General features: G+C 47.1%; 1 protein-coding gene across 7 annotated transcripts in view; it reads left to right on the top strand.

Annotated features, from left to right (window-relative positions):
• The window catches only part of SESN2 (sestrin 2), a 60,020-nt gene extending 42,117 nt beyond the window's left edge, over positions 1–17,903 (top strand). For 3 of the 7 annotated variants that reach the window (XM_083455365.1, XM_083455367.1, XM_083455369.1), the window contains exons 2-10: positions 804–869; positions 5,146–5,343; positions 7,194–7,376; positions 7,897–8,109; positions 9,110–9,260; positions 9,927–10,042; positions 10,676–10,866; positions 12,261–12,405; positions 13,289–17,903. In XM_083455365.1, coding sequence (XP_083311491.1) covers positions 804–869; positions 5,146–5,343; positions 7,194–7,376; positions 7,897–8,109; positions 9,110–9,260; positions 9,927–10,042; positions 10,676–10,866; positions 12,261–12,405; positions 13,289–13,375 — 1,350 coding nt within the window. In that variant the 3' untranslated portion in view covers positions 13,376–17,903. Of the gene's footprint in view, positions 1–484; positions 600–803; positions 870–5,145; positions 5,344–7,193; positions 7,377–7,896; positions 8,110–9,109; positions 9,270–9,926; positions 10,043–10,675; positions 10,867–12,260; positions 12,406–13,288 lie in introns of those variants that run through there. The other 4 variants (XM_083455364.1, XM_083455366.1, XM_083455368.1 and 1 more) reach the window with 2 other exon arrangements.
• The last annotated feature ends 3,742 nt before the right edge of the window (positions 17,904–21,645 follow it).

The following is a 21,645-nucleotide window of genomic DNA, read 5'->3' as shown; positions in this document are numbered from 1 at the left end:
CTGTCTTCAGTTGACGCCTTCAACAAAACCCCTCTTAGCCAGTGGCCTAAAGCACAGCAGAGAAGTGGCAGGTGGTGATCTGGGTTTGTCTGCCTTCTGTTTGTCTAGTCTTGGAATTCAGCAGGTGGCTCTTAGGATCAGCTGTCTAGATAAAAGTCTTCCAGCCTGCAGCTCTTCTTGCCCTGGCACCGCTGGTCTGTGGAGTGTGAGAGAGAAACTAGGTTACCAAATGCCTCCTGTCCTGGGGAGATTGTCTTGCTGATGCAAGGCTAGGCCCTCTGTTGCAGGGAGATGGGTGATCTCCCTGTAACGCTTTGGACCGTTTTCATCAGGTAGCAGAATTCCTGAGTCAAAAGCAAAGGGTGACCAGCTCCTCCTCCTCTAAGAGATATTGTCGCTTTCTTTTCTGAACGTGGGAGAGGTTGATGGAAATCCCCAAACTTCACACTGAGCTAACCAGTTCTGGGCAGGTCTTTTATCTGATGCAATTCCTCCGGGGCTATTGCTCCAAGCAGCTTTTGCAAGGAGGAGAGGTTGAGAAAAAGACATCTCATCCGCAGAGCCTAACTTGAAGTTTCCAGCAGCCTTTGCTCTCTAGGGTCTGGCGCACTCCCCCCACTCCTTTGTGCTTTCTTTCACTCTTGCCTTACTCTCCCCACCCCACCCTTCCTCCACCCCCAAACTGTGACGGACAGCCTCTGGCAATGCCTGTCCTCCCAGGGAAGAGGTAACTGGGTGGGGCAGAATCCCCTTTGATGTGAGTGTTGGTTCTTTTAAAAATAGCTGTTCCTTTCATTTTCCAGGACAGAGGAGTCAAAATCCCCCGGCAGTTGGGAAGAGGCCCCAGTTCCTTCATCCCGGTGGAAGAGGTAAGATGCACAGCTTGGAACTTCTTTTTCTCTCTCTGCCAGGCCTTACTAGAGAGCACCTTGCAGTGATGGTGCTAGTTATTTTTGCATTTATGGGGATGGATCTGGAGGGCAGGGAGGAGTCTGGGTGCTGGGAAGGTTAGCTCTAGCTGCAGACGCATTGTGCATTTAAAACACATTCGTCCTCCCTACCTTGGGGCAGGAATCCTGGGAACCATAGTTTGTTCCTCGCAGTGCTACAGTTCCCAGCACCCTTAGCAAACAGGCTATGTACTTGAGATCTCTCATATGCACAAGAAAATAGCCGGCAAGCATTCAGCATCTAGTAGTCCTCAGGTGCTATAATATTAAAGAACTGAGTATCGATAAATAATAAATATTAGCAAAGGTGCAGTGTGCTTGCTGGCTATAAGCAGGAGTACTGTTATTCAGGGTTCCTGCTGTTCAGGGTTCCCACACTCAATATTCCATGGCTGAACATTCTCTATCTTCCTTGTGCCATATGTAGGACTTTCCTTTGCTCTTTAGTTGTCGTCATTTATTTTTTTAATTGTGTAAACCTCAGGGTGATCCTGAGCATGGGAATAGCTCTCTTGTTAGTCAGTGCCCCTGTTATTTGGTTTCGTTTTTGAGGAAGCAATACTTTGGGATGAGAGAATGTTTCAGCTAGGGGAATTGGAGCTGGGTTTGGGGGTGGGGTTTGTTGGGTTCCATGTTAGGAAGGAACATGTGTATTCAGTGCTATTTCTCTAGAAAAAGAGGTGCCAGAACTCACCATGAACGCTTCTTATAATGGCAATGGCGCCCACCTGAGACGTCTGGAGAGTTCTGGCTGAAAAAAATCCCTGGGTGTATTTCTGTGCACACAGTGAAGGAACAGATGTGTAAATAGCATGAACAGATCTAGAGAGACCTGGCTGGGCCCCAACACTGTCTTTTAAAAAACCTCGGGGTGGGTGGGATGAATTTCCTTTTGGGAGGGAAGACTGTCTTGTGATCTCTAGCTACCACTGTTCTGAGCACTACACACCACTGTCTCCAGCTTCTGTTTTATCTGTTTATTGAGATAATTATAGACCATACTTCCATGACAATTAATCAAGGCAGCGTTATGGTTAGTGTCGGACTAGGTCCTGGGAGATCAGGGCTCAAGTTCCCACTCAGCCATGATGCTCACTGGGTGATCTCAGTCACTTGTCTCTGAGCCTGACTGCCCTCTGCTGAAGTCTAGGGATCATGTTCCTTAAAGGAGGCTAGAAAAAGCCAGTCAAACGGCTTCATAAATTCCGATTCCCAGAGGGAAACTGCAGTAGCTAAAAACAGGTTTGTTGTTCCCTGGTACTGATAACATAAATAGTTTGTTGTTCTGCTGATAAGAAGCAAATACCAGAACATCAATTATTTTATTAGTAGGATCTGCAAGAAAATGTTGCAGTGCGGAGTGCTCTTCTTCAGAAGGCCTACCAGCCAGCCATGCCCTTTTTGAGAAAACTCCATTCTTCCCTGCCCCTAGGAGGCCAGCCACCCATGCACTTTTTGAGAACACTGTGTTCCGGTTGCCCCCCACCAACCTTGTTCCTGTGGCTGTTAAGCATGCTTGGCTCTCAGTGAGCTTTTTTGGATGGTAAAGGGATCCACTTAAGTTTTTATTCTTACAAATTAAAAAATTTGTATTCCTGCAAATCTTGGCGCTCCCCTGGGTCTGCTAACGTCTCTCCCCTCCTCATGCATGGATGGTACTATTTTGCCTAGATAAGGATTTGCATTAAGAACAAGTTGCTATTTGTATATATAGGATATATTTTTGTGTGTGTTTCAAAATACAGTGGTACCTTGGAAGTTGAATGGAATCAGTTCCAGAAGTCCATTCAACTTCCAAAGCGTTCAGAAACCAAGACGCGACTTCCGATTGGCTGCAGTAAGCTCCTCCAGCCAATCAGAAGCCGCAGAGGACCTTCGGGTTCCAAATAATGTTTTACAAACACTCACTTCTGGTTGGCGGCGTTTGGGAGCCAAAGTGTTCGACTCGCAAGGCTTTCGGGATCCAAGGTGTGACTGTATTGCTTCTGGGGTGCTGCCTATTTAACTGGGATGAAGGAAGGGAGGCTGCAAACGAAAATCAACCCCTCTCACCACCAGCACTGAAATAAAAATAAATATCCTGTATTTCCCCCATGTTTTCCTCGCACCTTGAAGAAGGGTTGCCCCCTTCTATGGTGGTTTTCTTGCCTAAAGCAACAGAGATGGATTATTGTTTACTTGTTTCTTTCCCTGACCTCTGGCAATCTTGCAAAACTGCTGGCCCTGGGTTCAGAGGCATCTGAGGTGTTAATCCCTCCCCATCACCACCCCCACCCCTTCCTGGTTTTGGGGGGGCAGCCAGCCCTGCTGGCTTTCCAGCAGGGCAACACATAACACGAAGTGCTATTTGCTTATTGCCACAGCAAAGTCCTTGGCTTCCCCCACCCTTGTGCTTTTTTTTTTTCTTCCTGTGATGGGAGTGACACATGTGTGAGCGTTGCCCTGTGATGTCGTCATCTCCTTATTTATCGAGTGACCTTCCCTCCCTGTGTATGCACAAACAACTTATCAAAAGACTGAGCGCCAGCTACCTCTCCCTGGCTGCTGTTGCACCCATCAGATGCTGTCCTCACCCCTCCTTTCAAGCCCTGGGGTGAGGTGGGGTGGACCCTTCGGGCAACATAAATCTGTTCAAATCCTTTGTGACTCTGCTCCTGTTGCAGACTTCAGCTGCAGGCACACACCACATTCAAAGCACTCCCCTGAGTCCTGGGAATTGTAGTTTACCCCAGCAGAGCTGCAACTCCCCCTCCCCCTGACAAACTATAGTTCCCAGGATTGTTGGAGGGGGTGCTTTAAATATATGGTGTGTATGCAGCCTTTGGGTGTATGTGTGTGTGGGGGGGGTTCCTTCTGGGCTGACAGCTGCCCCTTTCTCCTTTTCTCTCTGGCCTAGTGCCAACTCCTCTCCCCTCCTTCACAAGGGGGTGCCACTCGGAGCCATTGAGCCATTGGCTGGTCTGGCTGGGGAAATGATATGGGTTCTGTTCCTGGACAGCTCTGTGGCGCTGGCCACAAGGACAGTATCTGCTTCCAGAGACGTCACCAGGCAGGATTTTGATTCCAGCAACCGAGAGAGCCGTGTTTTTTGAAATTTCCCTGCCAAGCAGGAGGGGCAAGGAGGTGTGTGATGGGCTGGGCTGTTGGTGGTGGCTGTTTTTTTGGCCTGGAATTTGAACAAACAACCCGATTGCATCAGATGGCTGAGCCCTTCAGCTGCTGTGGGAAACAGCTAAATTTCTCTCTCTCTCTCTCTCTCTCTCTCTCTCTCTCTCTCTCTCTCTGTTGTTTGCTCAATAAACTTTGAAAAGTGCAATGTCGAGTTGGCTAAAAAGTCTGCCAGGCTTTGCTCTCTCTCTGTAAAGGAGAGGATTCCTTCAGGTGAAGCTGTGACAATTGAATGGATTTATTGCAGGCTTCCTGTGACTTTAGTAGGGGCAGATCTGCCTCATACGGTTGAAGCACATCCAGTGCATGTTTAAAGCACATTGATTTATTTCTTTAATAGTTTTATATCATATCTTTTCCCCAAGTTGGAATTCAGGGCGGCTTACAACATTAAAAAAAGCATAAAATACAGAGCAATAAACAAGTGACTTCCCCTAAATAATTCCGGGATCTGTAATTTGTTAAGGATGCTGTGAAAGTGGTGCTGCTGTTCCCAGAGTTCTAGTCAGTGGCAGGGAGTCATGTCCTTTAAAGGTATGGTTTGGAGCTGCCCATAGAGATGGTAATCTACTTGGTCAGGGTTGTTTTGGTAACATTGTGTATTTGACATTGTGTATTTGAAGTGCTTTTAGCGGCTCCAAAAACTATATAGGCACTCAGGGTTAACTCCAGACTTTAAGTATTTTGCAGGAGGGTTTCAAGTACATACTGGGAAATCTAGGTTTGCGCAGTTAAAGTGAATTAAAGCACTTTGTCACCCTAGCACAACAAATTTACTTTTCATAAAGAATTGTACTTTTTGTGATTAGGGAAGTAATGGGGAAACGCACTGTGAAAACTAGTGGAGCTCTTCACCATATAACCTGCCTGCAAATAAATGTGAACAAATGCCCCGTTAAAGACTGGATGCAATCTAACTTCTGCGTATGCTTTTTGCAAGCTAATAGCCACGAATGATCAATAAAAGAGGCTCAACCCTGGACAACCCATTACATTCCTGCCTTCTTCTTTTTTTAACCTGTTGTAGATCCTACAAGAAGGAGTAGAGAGTGCCCAGCGGCGCCTCTTCATTGAGGCCTTTGTTTCCACAGGCAGGGTGGATAACATTACCATGGTGATGGGGCTGCATCCTGAGTACCTGACAAGCTTCTGGAAAACTCAGTACCTCCTGCTGCGGATGGATGGGCCTTTGCCATATCACAAGCGCCATTACATTGCCATCATGGTGAGTGACTGAGGAGAAATGGGAACCTGGGTCAGTAGGTGTAGATTTTAAAGAACACCTCATTTTAAAATGTTTCTTCTTCTTCTTCTTCTTCTTCTTATTATTATTATTATTATTTATTTATTATTTAATTCCCTAGCTATCCCTGCACCTGTTTAGATTCTGTGTTTTGAATTACGACAGAATTACCTCAGAGTTGTTTCTAATCCTTCCAGTGGTCATAGCATTGCCCCAGGCAGCCACTCCCCAACAACACCCACAAAATGGCAGGTTTTTGTTTGTTTATTTGTTTGTTGGTTGGTTTGTTTTTTAAATGGAGTAGCTGTTTCTATCACTGTTTCACTTCGTATTTTTATTTATTTGGACAACCTACATGCTGCTTATATTTAAACAAAACTCTGAGCAGTTTACGGCATAGATTAAAATGTCTTAAATATACAGCAAATACAAAAAGTGCCCAGATCATTTCTACATTCCCTAAAACACGGCTAAGCATTGAAATAAATCCTGTTTAGTATCAAAATAATAAGTCCTCTGAATCCTCTTTAGTATCAAAATAAACATTACACCATAGAATCAGCTACAGAAATGTGTGGAAGGTAGAAAACAGCTATACAAAATAACCTCTGAACATCAGAAAGTAAGGTATTATAAATGAGAATCAAATAAAAGTTATAAATGTAACATTTTTAAAAGTAATGTGATTGGCAGTTAGGCAAAAGAAATTAATTTGCCACCATATGTGAATCATTCATGACCATTAAACAAATCATCCTGATTAAATTCCCATCTTATTTCCCTCTGGCTGCTGGTCACTTTTGTGTGTTTGTGTTGCCTAACTGCACACTCCTTACTGACTTCCCTCGCAAGACCTAGAATTTTAGAGGCCCCTTCTGCACTGCACATTTAAAGCAGTACCATCTCTCTCTAAACAGTCATTATCCCTGTCCGCCTGCCCAAGAATCCTGGGAACTGTAGTTAGCAAAGGGTGCTGAGAGTTCTTAGGCCACATCTGTTCCCCACGTAGACTTACAATTCCCAGAATTCTCTGGGAAGAAGAATGATTGTTAAGCCACTTGGGGAATAATATTACTGTGAGAGGGACAGAGCTTGCCTAACAGCACTCTAGTTCTCGAGATTCTTTGGGGGAAGCCGTAACAAAGTGGTAATAATTGTCCTTCAGTTGGTGCGGATGTGGCCCTATAGCCATAGCTATAGCGTGCAGCTTTCAATGTTGGTCTTACTCAGAGAAGATCCATTGAAATTGAGGTACATGACTAACTTGGGTCCACCTCAGTAGCACCTCTGCTCAGTGGCAGAACATGTACTTGTCATGCAGAAGGCCAGGTCCCCAGTTTACTTCCTGGCACCTCCACATTTGGCCAGGAAAGACGCCTGTCTGAACCTGTGTGGAGCCACTGTCCATGGGTGTAGACCAGCTTCCCCCAGGCTATTGTCCTCCAGATGCTGCTGGACTACAACTCCCATCATCCCTGACCATTGGCCACTCTGGCTGGAGCTGGCTAGGAACCCAGCAATCTAGAAGGCACCAAGCTGGAGAAAGCATAGTGGGCCGATGGTCTTGGCAGTAGAAAACTGCTTCCTGTGTATCCCTTGTTTTTAGAAATTATTATTATTATTAATAATAATAAATTTTATTTATACCCCACCCTCCCTAGCCAAGACCGGGCTCAGGGTGGCTAATTAAGCACTGCCCAATTGGAAGCTTTCCCCCAAATCTGGGTCCCGTGTTGTTAATGTGGCCAGGTACTCTGATTCCTGGCAGAGACTGTTCTCCTGCATTTCTTTATGAGTTACCCCTCTTATTAATTTACCCCATTTTTTCTCAGGCTGCTGCAAGACATCAGTGTTCCTATCTGGTTGGCTTCCACATGGGGGAGTTCCTGCAGGTGGGTGGGGACCCAGAGTGGCTGCGAGGCTTGCAGTATGCCCCACAGAAACTGAGGAACCTCAACGAAATCAACAAGATCCTGGCCCACCGGCCTTGGTTGATTACCAAGGAACACATTGAGGTGAGTAACTAAGGGTGGAAGGAAGGAATTGGGAGTTGCGCAAACATCCATTGAGAACTCCACAGAGGACAGTGTATTGATTCATAAGACCATTGCTCTTTTAAAAAACGAAAACAAAAAACTCACCCATTTTCTTGTTAATGGCAGGCCACAGAAAGTGATTCACTTACAAATATATGAAGTTGACTCATACCCGGTCAGACTATTCTTGTCTGTTGCAGGGATAGAGTACATTTTTGGCCTGTGAGCCAGATCATTATCTGGCACCACCCTATGGACCATCTTTGTTGGGCAAGACAACCTGCCTGTCAATCAGATGGGGGGCAGGTAGATTGCCCTGCCCACCTGTTGAAACCCATTGCCCTGCTGTTTAGGAAGCGCAGCACAGCCTTGCCAGCCTTATGTACAGCAGAGTTCTGAGCAAGATATTATTCATTTCCCATTTAAAGATGAGCAGTTCTTCTTTTGATGCATGTAGCTAAATGGAGACCCCTTTGGTGGTGGTGCTTGTTTTAAACAGGCGCTCCTGAAGACGGGCGACAACAGTTGGTCTCTGGCAGAACTCATCCAGGCTCTGGTGCTCCTCACACATTACCACTCGCTTGCATCCTTCGTTTTTGGCTGCGGCATCAATCTGGAGATCGACCAGGAAGGAGGCCATGTCTTTCGGCCGCCCTCGCCACGCAGTTGTGATAGCAGTCCGGCCTCGGAGGATGGAGTAAACAGTTCCAGTGTGAGTAGCAGTAAGGGGAGGGGGTTCCATTTTTCTCAATGCATTAAGGACCCTTAAAGCCCACTAGAAAACAGCACCCAAAACTGGCAGGGTCCATTCTTGGAGAGTGTTGGGAGTGCTGTGATTTCCACATTATATATCTGCTTACCTGAAAGCATTCATTGTCCTGCTTTTCAGCCTCAAAGGCTTCCAGAGTGGCTTATGAAACTTTAGAGGTTTATTTCAGGAAGCTTATACTCTTAAGCAGTGCTTTTTTCTTAAAAAAAAAAAAGTTTAGAGATACAGTGGTGCCTCGCAAGACAAAAAGAATCCGTTCCGCGAGTCTCTTCGTCTAGCGGTTTTTTCATCTTGCGAAGCAACCCCATTAGCGGATTAGCGCTATTAGCGGTTTAGCGGCTATTAAAGGCTTAAGGGATTAGCGGATTAACTGCTAAAAGGCTATTAGCAGCTTAGTGCCTTAGAAAAAGGGGGTGGGGAGCGAAAAAAAATCGCAGGAACTCACAAGACATTTTCGTCTTGCGAAGCAAGCCCATAGCAAATTTGTTTTGCGAAGCACCTCCAAAACGGAAAACCCTTTCGTCTAGCGGGTTTTCCGTCTTGCGAGGCATTCGTCTTGCGGGGCACCACTGTACTCTCATTTTCCTACTCATATTTAAATACTGCCCCTCAACGAGGACAAACTTAGATTCACAAAATATTTAGGGGTATGTGTACCCCCGCATCCCCCCAGAAAAAAGCACTGCTTTTAAGTAACGACCATTGGCCCATATAGCTCAGTGTTGTCTAAACTGACTGGCAACAGCGCTCCAAGGCTCTTCAAGGTTTCAGGAAGGGGACATTCCCACCCCCAAGTGGGGATTGAACTGGAGGCCCCTCTGCATGTAAAGCAGGTGATGTACCACTGAGCTACAGCCGTTCCCCAATTAAGCACTTCATAAATGTGTGCCCCTCTCCAGCCGTCATTCTGAGGACTGACTGGTTTCTGTCCCAATGTTCTCAGGGCTCAGATGCTATGGAGGAGGTGGAAGTGCTGATGGAGAGGATGAAGCTTCTGCAAGAGTGCCAGCTGGAAGAGGAGGCAGTCACCCAGGAGGAGATGGAGACCCGCTTTGAGATGGAAAAGAGAGAGAGTCTGCTCGTTACTCCCTCGGGTAAGACAGGCAAGTTCTCAGATGGGATCCAAGCCATTTCAGTGGGGAGTTTCCTAGTGCTACGGCCTGCTAGACTTGGAAAAGATTTGAGGGGGGATCTCCCAGGGACTGTGCTGTGAACAACCAAAAACAGACTGTGCAAAGGGAAGTAGAGACTCTTGCACTGGAACTTAGTGGAACAAGGTAAATCCCCCCTCACACAGCCACAGTTCCCAGAGTGGTTTAACAATCAATCCCTCTTCCTAGGGAAATCTGGGAATTGTAGCTCTCTGCAGGGAATAGGGATCTCCTAACAACTCACAGCACCCCTAAACAAACTTGAATGGTATGATACTGTTTTACATGTATAGTACAGATGTGTTCTGCATTTAGCCACTGAAGCTGGAAAAAGGAGAGCAAGTTCCGTTTGTGAGAGAAGGATTATACACATGCAAGATGGGAACTATAGTGCCATTCCTATCCTGGCTTGGCAAAATGAATAAAGAATAATTCTAGGCTCCAAACTCCCTTTATTTTTCTAGGGTGTATATTAGGACACAGTTGTATTCTAGTTGAACAGCTTAGTTGCACATAGCACCTGCCCTGGTATAAGAAGAAAGCACTGTCCAGAGGGAGGTGTTTTTGATGCTCTCACATTAATCTTCCTTGGGGCTTTATTCCCACTAGACATTGCTGAACACTCCTTGCCTCCCAATGTGATGTGCTTTGTGGAGGACCCAGAATTTGGATACAAGGATTTCACCAGGAGAGGAGAACAGACGCCCCCGACTTTCCGAGCTCAGGTACCTTGTCCACATGCATTCATGGTCCCTGCTGTGTGTGAAGGTTCCTAGTCTCTCCCAACCCCCCTCCCTCATTCTCTAAAACGCAATGCCAGTTCTGTCCTTTGATAGCAATCCAGCAGATTGGTAATATGCAATATTTGCCAGTGTGGTGTAGCAGTAAAAGTGTTGGGCTGTGACCTTGGAGACCAGAGTTCAAATCTTATAGATGGATGAACTTAGTACCTGTGCATCCTACAATACTATATTGTTCTACTTTAAGTAGATGAGTGCAGGGCAAGATCTGTCAAAATGGCAAACCACTTAAGAGCATCAGTAGGCTTTGTGGCACAGAGGCTGTTTGGTGGTGGCCACCGACTTGAATGGCTTTAAAAGAGCATAAGTCCCATTCATGGCGGCCAAGGCTATAAGCAGCTACTAACCACATTGGCTATGCTTTACCTCCGTTGCCAGAGGCATCATGCTTCTGACTACCAATTGCTGGGAATCCCAGGTGGGCGGGGTGCTGTTGCGCTCCAGTCCGGTCTGCAGACATCTGCTTGGCCACCGTGAGAACCGGATGTTGGACTGGATGGGCCATGGGCTTGATCCAACAGGCTCACTTTATGTCCTTATGTTTCATTCTCTACACAGGATTACACCTGGGAGGACCATGGCTACTCACTCATCAATCGCCTATATCCTGATGTGGGGCAATTGCTGGATGAGAAATTCCAGGTGGTCTACAACCTGACTTATAATACCATAGCCATGCACAGTGGGGTGGACACATCCATGCTCCGGAGGGCCATCTGGAATTACGTGCACTGTGTCTTCGGCATTCGGTAAGACTTTGATTTCTCCCTTCCCCTCCTCTCCCCTCCGCACTGCATTGTGTCTCATCAAGGCTAACCTGAGACCTTTCCAGACCTTTACTTTGCTGAATGAGTACTTCTAAGAAAGGAAAGCATTGGATTAAGTTGCTTGCAGCACCAAACCATAGCTTGGCACTTTGTGGATGAGCCTTGTATTCATGTGCGCCATCTATCCTTCATGGATTTTGCTTAATTAGTTGCTTACCCGTTTGGGAAACTACAAATGTCTGAAAAGTGGGATTAGAAATTGTAAGAAACTTTGCAGATAAACCCTAGTTTGCTGGTTCATGTCAACTATGGTTTGCCTCAGATCAGGAAGTAGGACACATAGGCGAGAGGAGGAAGCACACAAGCCCAAAGCTTAGTCATGTGATGCTAAACCATAGCCTGGTTCACAAGAAATCTACTGAGATCCATCGTCCTTCTCAGACCGGTTGCTTTGTTTAGTATAGGACTGAAGGAGGAGATTGACTGTTTTGTGTGTTTTGGCTGGATTGATTTCTGTGACTAGCCTTGCATGGATCTCGCCAAACAGGTGTGACTCAAGGGAGCTGAGTCACCTAATTCATAGAGAGGTCGGATGTTAGGCACGTTTGTGGGATGTGGGAGGACTTGTCCTGTCATATCCTCGGCTGGATCTGCCATGTGAATGGAACAGCTTCCCTAGAGCAGGGGTAGCTAACCTTTTCCTACCACTGGTTTCTCTTTCTGCCCACCCTCTTTCCTTTCTTTGCCACCCCCCAATGAAATTAGGCCAGGGGCTCACCCCCTGACTTAAACGAAGAGGGAAGGGACAGTTGTGCTGTTGGTTGGCGTGTGGCTAAAGAAGTGATTTCTCTGGGAAGCGCCATAGCTTAGGGGTACAGGGCATGTGCTTGCTTGCAGAATTTCACTGGCTCAGTCCCTGGAGCGTCCAGTTTAAAGTACCTTGATGAGCAGAGCCAGGAAAGGGCTCCTCTGCAGAAGACGCCAGAGAGTTGCTGCCCGTCAAAATGGACTCTACTGTTGGAAGATGGATAAAGGAAGAGGATCTCTACACAGAGTGCATGCTTAGATTATGGAATTCAGTCCCCCAGGAAGTAGCGATGGCCACCAACTTGGATGGTTTTCAAAGAGGATTAGATGTACTTTGTGGCTGTGTTCTGCTACCAACGCCAGAGGCCTTAGAACACCAGTTGCTGGAAATGGGGGGGGGGGTGTTGCTTTTGCACTCGGGTCTGGCATGGAGGCTTCCCCTAGGCACCTGCTTGACCTCTTTGAGAACAGGATGCTGCACTACTTGGGCCACTCGCGTTCTTAATGTTCTGACTTGACAGAAGGCAGCCCCATAACATTCACATCTTTGCGCTCCCCCCCCCCCCCAGGTACGACGACTATGATTACAGGGAGGTGAACCAGCTCTTGGAGCGCAGCTTGAAAATCTACATCAAAACTGTGGCCTGCTATCCAGAGAAAGCCACCAAGCGCATGTACACTCACTTCTGGAGGCATTTCAAACATTCTGAAAAGGTAAAGCCACATGATATTTCCTTGGGGGGTGAGGGAGAGGAGAAGGGAGGTCTGTTTCTCTCTCACTCTTTCTGGGGTCTCAAGAGACTGGTCTGAGTTTCTCATGGCTGAGAGAGTGATAGCAGGGACAGGGGAGCCGAAGACACAACACACACTGTGATGACGTGAGACAGTAATTTCCATCATCGCTGGCCATTGGCTGCACTGGCTGGGCTTATGAGGTTTGGGTCCAACAAGACTGAGAGGGTCCCAATATAGGATATGGCTGCACACTTGTACACTGTGGGTTGTATCCAGGGCTATTCCTAGTCAGAGCAGACCCATTGAAATGAATGGACACAACTAAGTTAGCAGCATTAATTTCAGCAGGTCTACTCGGAGTACAACCCTATCCCACAAACTTTCAAACTAGCTGATTTATTTTCATTTCCTGTTTGAATTTCACCTCTCCTTCCATGAAATGAATGGGCCTAAGTTAGTAATACATCCATTCAGTGGGCCAGGACTAGTATTGGATATATCCTATACTTTTCTCATAAGAGCTTTTGTCTCCGAAATTGCTTGGATTTATATATCTATATATATATCTATCTATCTACCTATCTATCTATCTATATATATATATATATGCTGCTCTCCTAATCAATGCTGAGCTCTGAGCGAAGGCTCCATTGGGTGTCACCATTTAAATTCCCCACAATGCCCCAGGGAAACACCAGGGGATTATAACTGGGGGAAAGGAGCACCAGTTGCCAAGGAGACAAAATTAAAAAGGAGGGCTCAGGGCACAGACAGGCATCAGCGGTAGTCCCTGCTGGGCCTTGGCATGTTTGCTTTGTTCTCTGCCCCTTTCCATTCTGACCTATCCCTTCTCACCTTCCAGGTGCATATCAACCTGCTTCTGCTGGAGGCCCGCATGCAGGCTGCCCTGCTGTACGCCTTGCGTGCCATCACCCGCTACATGACCTGACGGGACTCTGCTCCCCCTTGCCGTCCCTAAGGGGGGCAAGCCAGCTGTTTTGGACAGGGGAGCTTTCCCCTCCCCACACAAAGGCGTGTTTCTGGACTACGTTGCGAAAGACACTTTTGTCACCTTGCTCCCCCTGTGACTTTTTGGAGGGCTGTGTGTGGCGTTTCTGACACTGTTCTGAGCATCTCCTGCCAAGTGACCAGCCAAGGAGGGCGTTGCAGGAGACCAAACTGTACACGTGTGGTGAAAACCAACTTTGCCTAACCCCGGCTTTCTCGGCTGAGACTTGGGAGCCATCCCCCTCCTGCTGTGTGGCTTGTTGGCTCTGCCACCAGCTGGGAAGAGTTTGGATGGCCAGGCTTCTGGCCTCCATCTTGAAAGGCTCGTTTTGCCAATGCCCTTTTGCTGGCCTGTCATGTGTTGAAATTGGTGGTGGCTTCCTGTTGTGGCTACTCTCAGATACCTCCCCCTACACACCCACCCCTACCCAGTAGGTGATTAGTGCAATGAATGTCGGATCTCGTGGCCATGTCCTTTGCAACGACAACGCTGCTGGACCAGCTGAGGCAAAGACTTGATTAACCAAAGAGATCTCTCTGCCGCAATGTCGGGCTTTCCTTTCTCTACCTGCTGCAGGACTTTGAATGTAGGACTGTGAATGTTCGAGGAGGTCACGCTTTGGAAGGTGGGGGGAGGCCTGAGAATCATATGAAACAAGCAGTTTCCCCACTGCAATTTTGGTGACTACACTACATTTCTTAGCTTCCTGCCTGAGATCACTGCACTCCATATATGGCGACTGGCTTAAAAGAGGTCACACGGGGCAAAAGTATACCAGGTTGTGGTTAAGTTTGGCCAGATTTTCCTTTTTCTTTTCACCTTGTCAAAGTGGGCAAAATGCAAGGGTCTCTCCTGGCCAGGGATGGAGAGATCTCTCAGCTGAGGAAACCAGTTTTGGAGTACACAGATTCTCAAGGACCAGATCCAGAACAGAAGGCTGCTGCATCTGTGAAAATTGGGGTATAGATAGAGATGTCCAACTGTGCTTGCCTCCCTTAAAAAAGCATCACCTCCCAACGTGTGTGTGTGTGTGTGTGTGCGCGCGCGCGCGCACATGTATTTAGGCTGTCTCACAGATCCTAGAACTTGTGTGTTTAGCATTTATGGAGCTGTTATTTTCTCTGCCTCCTGGCCCTGTCCACAAGTTCCTCTATGTTTTGATTAGGCAACAATGGGCCCACCTAGATGACCCAGAGTTGGGGACTGAACAGACATTTTCAGAACAGGTTGGCCTGATCTGTTTGTGCGATAGAATAAAGTGGTAACACTTGCCGTGCAATGCTCTGCCCTAGTTTAGATTGCAGCTGAGAGGTGCCATTTTTAAATGGTCTCCTGCAGTAAATAAGTAGATGTCCCTGTAGGTAAAGAGCTAGCATGAAGGAAGCAGGCTCAACTAAACCCCCTCTTCTCTGATGTACTAGTCCTTTACTTGCAGGGAATAAAAAGATATACATATATATATATATAACATGAGAGGGCATGGAAAAAATGTGATCCTTCTCTGGCTGGCTGAAGTGGTGTGCTCCATTCTCCCACCTCATTCTCTTGCATGTATAGAGCAGACCCTCACCTGTTGCCAAAGCAGTCTCCAGAAATGTGAATATGTGGAAGTATTTAAAGAGCACTGACCACTGGAGAGTGGAGAGCATTTAAACATCATGCCTTAATGTTACATTGTGCGCTTTTCATCTCTCAAATTAGGAGGGTTCCCCTCTGCCAAGAAAGACCCCATTCAGGCCCTATGCTCAAAACACACACACGCACACACAACGTTCTTTGTGAGTCCACTGTGTATCTGCCTTAACTGATTTCCCTGGTCAGAGAGTAGATCACTAAACTGTGAAAAAGCAAACCTTAAAGATAACTTTTCAAACAACACCACACTCTTGTTGGGTTTCTTAAGCTGCTCCCCCCCCCCCCCCCACTGCTAACCCATTTTTGGGTGTAGGTTTTTTTACACTTCAAGAAGGAACTAAGTGTCCATAATTTCAAAAGGTTTTAACACGTAAAGGTGGTGTAGATGCATATCAAGTTCTGGCGCTTTCTCCTTTCATATTCACAATCTTGAATTTTTACCTCTTGGATTGTTGCCATGAAACTGCGTGTACCAAACCCCTGGAGTATGCCCGCAAGATTGTTTTGGTTGTTCTGTATATATGTGCCTCTCCCCCCCCCCCCTTTTAAACTTTAGTAATGAAAATCCTGTGTTGGCTTGACTGGTAAGAAGAACAGGACTCTAGGGAGCATTCCTGAAACATATGAAAGACCGGCACGGGCAGAGGTTGCTCAAGCTAGCCTCGTGTTCCCCAACCTATTGCCTTTCAGATTATTTTGGAGTACAATTCCCATCAGCCTCGGCCAACCAGGCTGTGCAGACTAGGGTTGATGGGAGTTGTGGTGCAGAGCATTTGGAGGACACCAGGAAAGATGAGATAGGCAGGGGGTTTTGTGGGGGGTGCTGATTGAAAGCTAGTCCTGCCTCTTTGACTTGGCCTCCCAGGCCTGGTTTGCTCAGGTCAGAGAGAGCCTATATTACCTCTGAGTTGGTTATGCTGTAAATAAGCCCTAGGAGCTCCCTGTGATGAGTCCAGACTTTGGAAGTATATGCTTATTGTCTCTATAAGCCTTAAGACGGGGGATGGGGAACCTGCACCCCTCTGTATGTTGCTGGACTCCCAACTCCCATCAGCCGCCAGCCAATGTTCAGGAATGATGAGATTTGTAGTCCGGCAACACTTGGAAGGCCACAGGTTCCCCAGTTCCTGCCCTAGGAAAAGTAAAGATATCACAGAGCTGGCATAGGCAGGGAAGCTAAAACAGTATTTCGGCCTTCGTTGGTCAAAGATAAAGGTACACAGGATTCATTTGCTGGGGCCTACCTCATATGACTGGCTTTACAGCTCATGAATTGGTATTTTAAGATAGCCAACATGGTGCCCTACAGACATTGTAGGACCATTGGCCATGTTGGCTGGGGCTGATGGGTGTTGTAGTCCATAGCTTCTGGAAGGCAGCACATTGGCTGCCCCATGGCTTCCCAGTCCGTCCGTCCGTCCCAATACAGTAGATTTGGTATGGAGCCTTGGGTTTCTCAAATTTCACCTGGTTGTGTAGAGTTCAGAATGATTTTGGTGTTTATATGCTGACTTTCAAAGTAGGGTGATTAACATGTGGTCATCCACACGCTCTTGGACTTTAACTCCTTTCATTCCTGGCCCTTTGGCCATGTTGGCTGGGGGCTGATGGGAATTGGTTCCTAGCGACATCTGGAGGTCCACTGGTTAGCCACCCTTTTGTAAATTCTCAAGATACTAGTGATCATGGCTTTCCAGACTGACTCTGTAGATGCCTTGAGAGACTGCAAAGGATATTCTTTCTTCTAACTGAAACACATTGCTCACTGGGTGGAAAAACAAAAAGGCTGGGGTTTATGTTTGGCTGCTTAGTTAACTCTGCTTCAAGACACTGTACGGTCACTGTGTGTTAACATTCATACACTTCCTGCACTGCAAAGCAAGTCTTGTGGTGGTGTTTGTAGGCGGAAGGTGGGGCCTTGACTCTGCAAGGACCTAAACCTCTAGGCCACACTCTGCAAGGACTCTTGGTTAAGTTGTCCCCCTTGTTTTTCACAGGGGGGATCCATTTGAAGTGGCTTCACCAGAGTAGCCTGCTGCTCAGCGTCCCTGGAGAAACAAAGCCCCCATAAAGCGTAATGGCTCGTTCTCTTTGCCCACGGCAGTATTGCACATTAAGGCAGCAAATGCACTGTGAAATTCAAAGGCTAGCTTGGCCCGTGACTAAACTGAGCTGAGCAGGCCTCGACTCTTTATTCAAGCTGGTTTTGATCTTTTCCTCACTTCCCCCTGCCATCCCCCTCTTCTTCCCAAGCCGGCTTTTTGAGCTGATTTAGATACTCGCCACTTTTTCTTAAGGAGCGAAAAACCTGGTCCTGTCCGTATCCAAATGCAGTTCTGTTGATTGACTATCATGTGTCCTGTTTCAGGTGGGTCTTTCTTAGGAAAGCTTTATCTGTTTCCACCTTGAGAGGTGCAGTGTGGGGCGGGGGAGCAGAGGGCCCCACAGCATCCTGAGAGAGCAGGCTGTGTCTGTGACTTTAGCCTGAATTTGCCACTACCTTTCACATTTCTCCCAGTCTCTGTGCAATGACCATTCTCAAATCTCATGCCATCAAGTATACTTTTTTAAAAAAAAAACAAAAACCCAATCCATGCACACCATTGCTCTCTCTTCCTGGCCTCACTCCCTCCCACTCCCCCTTGCCCACCCCTCCAGCAGTACAGACTTGGATGCCTCTGGAACCTGGGTGGGACCTCTGCTCCGTATAAGTTATGTTGTGTGTGTGTGTTTAAAAAAATGTATTTACTCTTGACTGTACCAGTGTTGTGACTTTGCTACCAGTTCTTGTTTGTTTTTTTGAGAAATAAAGTTGCCTTTTGGTTTTTCCAAACATCTGTCCGGTTTGTTTTTAAACAGAGTTCTTGCCTACATCAGTGAAGCCAGGGGTTGCCAACCGTCTTCGAGCCTGTGGACACATTTGCAAAAGAAAGTGCTTCTCCGTGCAGCACATAGTTAAACTATGGAACGCGCTCCCACGGGAGACCGTGATGGCTGCCAAATTGGGTGGCTTTAAAAGAGTGATTAGACAAATTCACAGAGGAGAGGACTATTAGCCTGAACAGCTGTGCTGTGATGCCACAGGTGGAATCAGCAATGCTTCTGAATACCAGGTGGTGAAAACCACAGGAGGGGAGAGGGCTCTTGGGGTTGAATCTTGCTTGCTGGTTCCCCACAAACATCTGTTTGGCCACTCTGAGAATAGAGTGCTTTGCCACTGCAAGCTTTTTCTTATGTCCTTGAATGGGAGAAAGACTTGTGGATACCACAAGTAAGCACACACAGCCCAGCTTATTGTATTGGGTACAACGGCATGCTGCTTTCAAGACTTGGGGCCCCTTGTGCACTTGCGGAACCAAACCTGGTTTTCAACAGAAGATGAAAAGCTGGATTTAGGAACATAGGAAGCTGCCCTGGTACTGAGTCAGACCCTGACTGGCAGTGGTTTTCCAGGGTTTGAGTTTTGTCCAGGCCTACCTGGAGATGCCAGGGATCAAACTTGGGACACTCTGCATGCAAAGCAAGTGTGCTTAACCACTGAGCCACATCTCTCACGTTCAGGAGCAGGGAGACTGTCTTCCTTGTTCAGGCTGAGGCTCCTAGAACCCATCATTCTGTGTGTTGACAGTCACATTTAAGAGCAGAAGAAGAGCCTGCTGGAACAGGCCAATGGTCCATCTCTGCCAGCATCCTGTTACTCACAGTGGCCAGACAGATGCCTTTGGGAAGACTGCAATAACATTCTCCCCTCTGCTTTCCAGCAGCTGGTAGCAGCCTTCAGAAGCATTACTGCCTCTACAATTGAAGGCAGAGCATAACCCCCGTGACTAGTAGCTGTCCTCGACAGCCTTATCCGCCATGAATTTGTCCAATCCTCTTTGAAAGCCATTTCTTCTTTGCAGTAGCCTAGCAGCAGTTCAGGATGGACTGAACAGTAGTGCCTTATCTTATCCCCATATCAACCCTGCCAGATAAAAGTTTAAGTGTGCAGCTCAGGCCCAGGTGTGCCTGTGCAGAGCGGCTGCAGCTGCTCCCTCGCCAGTCCAAGCCAGTCTGCTTCCTAGTCAGACTCAGCCACTTGGCCCTCCCTGTTTGGCTTGTTGTTAAGGCAGTCACTAAGACTCTCTTGTGACTGCTGAAACAAGGCACCTTAAAAGTGAATTAGCATTATAGCATCAGCGATCAGTGAATGGGTTTCTCCCCGTCATGTTCAGGTGGTTAGGACGAGCTTTCAGCCAGGGTCACATGCTTTGAATATGCATTAAATATACGGTGGAGAACATAAGAAGAGCCTGCTGGGTCAGCCCAATGGCCCATCTCATCCTGCATCTGATTATCTCAGTGGCCAATCAGAAGCCTCATTTGGGAAACCCGCAAGCAGAATTTGAACACAAGAGCACTTGCCGGCTCCCACTGCGGTTTTCAGCAACTGATGTTCAGATACCAGTAGCCATCAGTAGCCCCTCCTCCTCTAAATGTGTGTTGAATGTCTCCCTGCCTCCTATCCCTAACTGCAGCCCTGGCTGAGATGCCTACAATGGGCATGTGTTTGTACTTTGGAGGGGCACTGCCATTTGAAAACAGCCATTCCTTTGGGGTCTCCTTTGGCCAGCAACCTGATGCAGGCCATGGATGTTTGCGTTTGATGGAGGGCGAAAGGATTAGAAGTAGCTTTGAGGACCAGCATCCAAGGATTTTTTCATCCCAAGGCTCTCTCGGTTTGCAGGAGTTACTCAACACCAGTTTTGTAAGAGCTTCTGGGATAACAAACTTTTTATCAGCTTTGAGCAGGCATGAAGCAAGGCAGAGAATGTTCTGTGCTGCTACGAGGGCAAAACTCATCTGGTTAGTGGTAGATAAGAGCAGAGCTCAATGGCATTTCAAACCTCATATGTGACTAGCCGCCAAAGTGTAACAGCCCTGTAAGGGGGTGGGGGGCTCTGCTTAAAATGGGCCTCCCATTTGGATAAGGCAACATGCAAGCCATCCCAGTGCAAAGCTGGTCATATTTTGGGAAGGCCTGTAGCTCAGGGAGAGAAAGTGCGTCTCAAGGCTGGATTACTGCAGTGCACTCTACGTGGGGCTTCCCTTGGGCTTGATCTGCAGGTAGCACAGAACGCTGCAGCACAGTTGCTGACAGCAGTGAGAACCTGTCAGCATATAACACCTGCTGGTTGCCTATGGGTTACTGTTAATAGATAAAGACCTTGATTGCTTGGGACAAGTTTACTTGCAGGTTCGCCTTACCACATATATGCCCCTTCAACCACTTTGTTCAGCAGAACACTGTTGCAGATGCCAGATAATTTTCCTTCTGCAATTGATAGAAATCAGGCTTTCCGTGTGGCAGCACCTATACTGACACCAGCCAGGCTCCTGGGTTGTACTCTTTCTGGTGCCTGCTTAAAACATGTTTGTTTAGGCAAGCCTAGCCAGACGTGTTTATATTATTTTTTAGCTAAACATATTTTAAATACCTGTTTGAAACTATGTCTTACTGATAGTTTTTATGATTTATTTTATATTTTAAATCACTTAGAGGTTTGTTTGTTTGTTTTACAATTGAGTGGTATACAGTGGTACCTCGGGTTAAGTACTTAATTCGTTCCGGAGGTCCGTTCTTAACCTGAAACTGTTCTTAACCTGAAGCACCACTTTAGCTAATGGGGCCTCCTGCTGCCGCTGCACCGCCAGAGCACGATTTCTGTTCTCATCCTGAAGCAAAGTTCTTAACCCGAGGTACTATTTCTGGGTTAGCGGAGTCTGTAACCTGAAGCATACGTAACCTGAAGCGTATGTAATCCAAGGTACCACTGTATTGAATTTTGTTAGCATCAATAAAATAAATGTCAAACAGGGCTGGGGAACCTAGGATTCAAATTTGGCCTCTGAGGCTGCTTTCTCCATTTGCCCTGTAACTGATGTTAGGCATGGGCCAGTTAGTTTAGTGGCTGCAAATGCACATTTCGGAACTTTAAAGTGTGCTTCTGATCACGCAGAGGCAAAGGGAAGCCGACTTTGGCCCTACCTCCCATCAGCTGATGGAGGGTAGATCCAAAGCCTCAGGGCTCCTGACCACCTGTCACATTCGGCCCATTGCAAGGCTGGCTCTGATAGGGCTCTGACCTGTCCGCCCCTGATGTAGAAGGAAGCCCTCCCATTCAGTTCCTGGCTTCTCCAGCTGGGACTGCAAAAGGCACCTGTCTCAAAACCTGGAGAGCTGCCTCCAGGCAGTGTATGTAGATGGGCAGAAAGTAGCGCAGAAGCTACTGGTAGGTTTTTGAATCTGATTTGCAAGGGTTTCTATTCTGGGTTATCTAACAATATCCATAACTTGCTATTAAGGCACACAAAAATCTCCTAAATGAGGTTTCTGAAACAGAAAACAAGGAATGGAGCTTTCTAACCTTGTTAGACGACAGAGGATGAGATGGTTGGACAATGTTCTCGAGGCTACCAACATGAGTTTGACCAAACTGTGGGAGGCAGTGGAAGACAGAAGTGCCTGGCGTGTTCTGTTCCATAGGGTCACGAAGAGTCGGACACGACTAAACGACTAAACAACAACAACAACC

This window comes from Podarcis tiliguerta, assembly GCF_965153285.1.
Source record: "Podarcis tiliguerta genome assembly, chromosome: 8".
Classification (NCBI taxonomy): domain Eukaryota; kingdom Metazoa; phylum Chordata; class Lepidosauria; order Squamata; family Lacertidae; genus Podarcis; species Podarcis tiliguerta.
The sequence above is the reverse complement of the archived record's forward strand: the minus strand, read 5'-3'. Positions and strand labels throughout refer to the sequence as shown.